The sequence below is a fragment of the Cyprinodon variegatus genome, unplaced genomic scaffold (assembly GCF_000732505.1).
Source record: "Cyprinodon variegatus isolate N-32 unplaced genomic scaffold, C_variegatus-1.0 Scaffold1616, whole genome shotgun sequence".
Classification (NCBI taxonomy): Eukaryota; Metazoa; Chordata; class Actinopteri; order Cyprinodontiformes; family Cyprinodontidae; genus Cyprinodon; species Cyprinodon variegatus.
In genome coordinates, this window is record NW_015152069.1 from 27,358 (window position 1) to 32,810 (window position 5,453).

Consider the following 5,453-nt stretch of genomic DNA (forward strand, 5'->3'; position numbering starts at 1 on the left):
AGCTCGTAGATGATGATAAATAACATAGTTATGTATAATATATTACATTTCTGACTGTATATCCCTGTAATTATTACACACTGTAGCTTTAAGTTCGAGGTTTTATAAAATGGACCAAAAACAAAGCCTTGTTTTAGCTTAGAAATCATGCAAACTCAACCGGCGGAACAAGCGAAACGGCTTCAAACTTAGAAACAAAATCCACTTTTTGAAATGACTATGACCTGGATGACTGAGAATCTTCACCAGCATATTTATATACTCTGCGCCTCAATAGGTAAACATGAAGTTACAATTTTATTTTATTTTTAAGGTGAAATAATCGCCAGCTGATTCCTTTCCATATCAAATTGTTTCAGAAAGATGTTCTCAGTTATAGTGACATTCATGTCAGGCAGGCCTAGTTTCCTTTAGAGACAGTTTTAAACCCCTGCGCTGCTCGTTTCTCTTTAGTCATTGTGCTGCAGGAACCACAGACCGCTAATCTGTCATCAGATGATGGAGCCCTTCTGTGATTGGTTGAAAATAACCCACAATAATAATAACAGATCACTTCAATTTTTATGGTCAGACTCTGTAAATATCTGTTGATGTTAATGATTGTTGCCTGTTTTTATTGCCGTATGTTGTTACCCAGTGATGCAGTCTGTTTCCTTTGTGCTTTTTCTCTCCTTTCCTTCTGCTGTTTGAACCTTTTTGAACTTTTCACCACTGCCATCTTAGAGGAGAGCAGTGCTAAGCAGACTTTATGCCTCGATGAGTAAGTTACTACATGAGAGTTATTGACACTGTAGTGTGTAGTCCTGCTAGTGTTATTAGAGTCTAGGAAGATGATTGAGCTGAGTAGTGTTGTGTTTTCAGCCTAATCATAATAAATAGAGCTGAGTCCTCCACCGACAGATCTGACTGAAACAGAAGGAAAAGCCTGGTCCTCATTTATCAACTGAACACAAAGCAAAACAAAATCTGCTGTCATTTTGACACCAGCTTTGGATGCATCTGTTTGGATCGAAGAAAACGATTCACTTTGATCCAACTGGCCTCAGATCAGTGAAGAACAATAAACATCAGAGGATGATCAGAGGAAATGGCAAAATAAAACCCAGAACATGCATCAGGAGCCGTCGCATCATTTACTTGTGTCTGTTTTTCACGATTTCTGCGGGGGAGGTAGCTATGAATAAATATTTATTAACCGCTGACCATTGGAGCGCCTGGGGGCCGGCCGCCGTCCACGCGGTTTCATGAATCATGTGGAGCTGCACCAAAAGCTACGGCGCACTGCAAAAGCTGATCTACAAATAAAACAAAATTTGTTTAAATGAGTGAATTTGTCCTTAATTTGAGCAAATACAATACCAATCATTTTGCCAATGGAAAAAGACAATTTAAATTTAAAATAAGAAAAAAGAATTTCATAGTCTTATTTCAAGTGTATATTATCTAATTACCTTATTTTAAGAGTAAAACTCTTCATTCCATTTGCAAATCATCTTATTTACCTTCTCAAATTAAGGATAAATACACTTAATTTCAGACATTTTGACTTATTTCTAGATTGTTTTTGCAGCGACAAACAGTCTACCAATGGAAGGATTATTTTCCCTTAAAATCATTGGATATACACTTTAAATAATAAGACTGTTCTTTTTATCTTATTTTATACATAAATTATCTTTAGAAAAAATGATTTACTTATATTTGAATATTTGCATTGCAGTTTCTGCTAATCAGCCTCAGTGACTTTACAGTATGATGTTCATACTGAATTTATTTTTCACTGCTAAAACTGATCTGAAAATAAATAATTAAAATAACATTTGCCTTTAAATTGGGCAGGTAAATAGAATGAGCTACTGATAGAATGATTATCCTCGCCCTAAAAATAAGATATTATGCACTTGAATTAAAATAAGTTATTTTTTTCTTATTTTGAACATGAATCATGTTAGTCTGTTGGACAATTGCTTTTCTTAGCTGCTTAAATCGAGGGATAACTCCCTTTTTGAAGAAAAATGACTTATTTTTCACTTTTTGCAGTGTTCTTCTATAATTCATTGATTTTAGTGATTAAGTGTAAATTCAGGGTTTCTGCGGGTCATTAAAAATCATTAAAAGTCATTAAATTATTATTTTTTAAATGAAGGCCTTAATTGGCGTTAAAATTCATTAAATGTGTTAATTGTGGCATTTAAAATGCTTTATTTAAAAAAAATGTTTATAAAAACAATTTCTTCAGACATATTATATCATGATATATTTGCTTGGAACTGCTTCCGGTTGATCTCAAAGCTGTATGTTCAGAAAAGAAGCTTGAGTCGGAGAAAAAGCTAGAGAGTTGGAGGGAAAAAAGCTAATTTCAACAAAAAAAGCTGGAAAACGAAGGATTCGGGACATGGCTGCAGCCTGTCAACGGGTGCCTGTTGGTGGCATTAAAATAATTTCTAAGAACATTAAAAGAACATTAAAAAGCATTAAGTTAGAGTTATTCATTCCTGTATAAACCCAGAAATTAGTTTGAATCCAGGCAGAAACAAAGGAGAAATGTCAGACTGTTTGTGATCATCCAACACTTTAAATTCAGTTCATATAGAATCATTTCTGGCCTCCTGTACTATTTCTAACTTCCCATTCTGCTTCTTTGTCTTTCCCTCCCAGGATCTCTAAAATTCATTAGATATTCCAGATAGTTTCATTTGTTTTTCACAGTAATGTCCTTCACATTGGAAAAAATCAAAATCTAGATAGGTCATTTCTTTCTTAAAATAAGTGCATTTGTTCTTGAATTAAAGAGGTAAAAGAGACATTTTGCCAATGGAACAAGACAATGTACATTTAATATAAGAAAAAACAAATGCATTGTCTTATTTAAGTGCATTTTATCTAAATATCTTATTTTAAGAGTAAAAATAATCATTCCATTAGCAAACTGTCTCATTAACCAACCAAAATAAAGGGAAAAAAAATTAAATTAAAAAATTTTTTTCTAGAATCTTGCTTAAAGCCGTGCTGATTGTGTCCCTCCCCCCCCACACTTTCTGCTGCAGGGAGCTTCCTTCAGAAGAGTGCCAAGCTCTTTTTCCGGCGGCGCCACCAGCGCAAGGAGCCGGGGATGAGCCAGTCGCACAACGACCTGGTGTACCTGGAGTCTCCTGCGTCGGTGGAGCGGGCCAGCAGGACCGCCACGCTCAGCCGCATGCTCATCCGCAAGAGTAAGAGCTATAAACACAAGAGTAAAGCTAATGGCTCTACTCCTGCAGCGGATCCGCATGTGTGACCCCCCCCTCGCCGCCGCTGCTGGTCCATCACAACCTCCCGTCATCACCTCCATGTTAAAGATGCACTGGCAAACAGTTAGGCTAACCTGCTTCCCCCCAGCACTGTGAACAGCGGGGCTAACAGCCTTCCTTCTAGCATTCTATAGACTGCATGTGTGTTTACATGTGAACAGAGGTGTACTGGTTGATGGCTTTATAATATTTAGCATGTTACCTTTAATCAATTTATTTTTTACCACAATCGGGAATCTTAAGTGCTTTTATCGCCCCGGTTACGGACGGATGGGACTGATGCGGGCCGTCTTCCTTTACCTCACCGACGCTGAGGGTCGAACAGAAAACTCTTCCCTGCTGCGATCCGTACATTTCCTACGGCGGATGGGCAGAACCAAAGATGAGGAGCGGAGTGCTGTTTGTATGATTTGCACAAGTCCAGTAGTGAGTTTTCATTGTGCGATGAGAGGAGCCACTTCTGCACTCCTTCCTGTTTGAACTAAAGGGAGACCATCATCATTAGACTACTATTTTAACACTAATGTTACAGAATGATGGTTTGAAAATGGATTACATTTATACTAAATACTTGATAAAAGTTTTTAATATTCGTTTGCAATGTATGCAAAAATCTTTAACTCTCTTTTAACTTATTTAGCCATGAATTGAATAGAAATCGGTTTCAGTTCACATGTTGATAATGTAGAGTAGAATATGGGTTGAATATCAATTTGTAACCTGAACATGTTTTACAAGGGAGACATCTATAGAGTGAATTTTGATCCATTATTGTTGCAAACAGATAAAATGTTTAGTGAATCAGGAAATTAAAGTGAAAAATGTGTATTAATGTTTTGAATGAAGTTTTATCAAATTCTATTTGTACGCAGTTTTTTTTTCTAAATTTATTTTCTCTAGATTTTATATTTTCAACTTTTTTCTATGTTTTTCAGATTGAGTTTTATGAATAACATTTTTATCCACTTGTCTTTCACAGGTCACATTACTTTTACTTCAAGCCAAATACAAACATTCATTTACAGGATAGCGTTGATCTAAAGAAAAATGCAGTTCGTAAAACTCAACCTGAAAAAGAGTAATATAAAAAATTGATGTATAAAATTTCGATAAATTTATATATTAAAAATCTAAAAAAAAATGTTAAAATGTAAAAAAATAACATGGACATTTTTTTATCAAATATGAGGAAATATCTTTTACCTTTCTTTTTTTGTATATTTTTTTAACATTTGTGGATTGCATTTTTTTCTGACAAATTTCCATGTACAGAACTTGTTCTTTGTTTGCAAGAATAACGGAACAGAATTCACTCCGTAGCCCTGAAGACCCTGAGAACCTTCCAAAAACTGTTTCAGATGAATTCTAGGTTGTTTATTCTATGTCGTACCATTAGCTTCTAAAACAGCTCAGCCTCTCTACACAGAAGCAGCAGCAAGGATTCAACTGTCTGTAATAATTTCTGTTTAGTCTTCCTATTAAGAGAGTCCTCTTATGCACTACTGCTGTCAGTAGGGATGTTATTCTGTCCAAAGGGAACTCGTATGCTGCCTCTACCTGCCAAAATGTCCCAGTAATGAACTCTGCTCCCATTTCCTGAACCCTGCTTTTGCATTTATTTGTTTGTTATTTTCAAAAGGTTTTGTTTTAGAACAAAAAGTATGCACATGTTTTTTTGGTTTTGTTTTCTGGGAGCAAACCAAATAGCCTGGCTGTTCTGTTGAAATCCAGCTAATGATTGTATTTTTCTTTAGTGAGCAGCTTGTTTGGATCCATCAAACTTCAAACTATAGATGCAGAACAGTGACAGAGATAACGCATCGCCTTATAGTTCCTCCTAACTTGACTTCGGCTGATTTAGCCTTGTTTCCCCGACTTCCTCATGAGTCAAGACTAAAAGGACTGTGATGACTTGTTTGGTTATGCCTCAGAGACAGCCATGCCACCTCCTGCGCCATCCGCTGGAATCAAGAAGCCTATGCACTTATCCGTTTCTGGTGTTTAACTTGATCAGAAGATGATGAACTTTCATGCCAACGCTCGTCTGCAGAGGTTGCAGGCTTCCCTGCATCTCGGTACAAACATTGCAGCATCATGTTCTATGAAGACAACTTTATGCTTCTTAAAAACTAATCAGGACGGGGAAGAGATCCAGGGAAAAAG

The 5,453-nt window shown here is 36.3% G+C and overlaps 1 protein-coding gene across 1 annotated transcript in view; it reads left to right on the forward strand.

Moving 5' to 3' along the window:
* The window catches only part of LOC107104103 (C2 domain-containing protein 2-like), a gene marked incomplete at its 5' end in the record, with an annotated part of 31,125 nt that extends 26,973 nt beyond the window's left edge, over nucleotides 1–4,152 (forward strand). Inside the window, one exon of the mRNA XM_015404018.1 lies at nucleotides 3,048–4,152. Coding sequence (XP_015259504.1) covers nucleotides 3,048–3,277 — 230 coding nt within the window. The remainder of the gene's footprint in view (nucleotides 1–3,047) is intronic.
* Nucleotides 4,153–5,453: the final 1,301 nt, after the last annotated feature.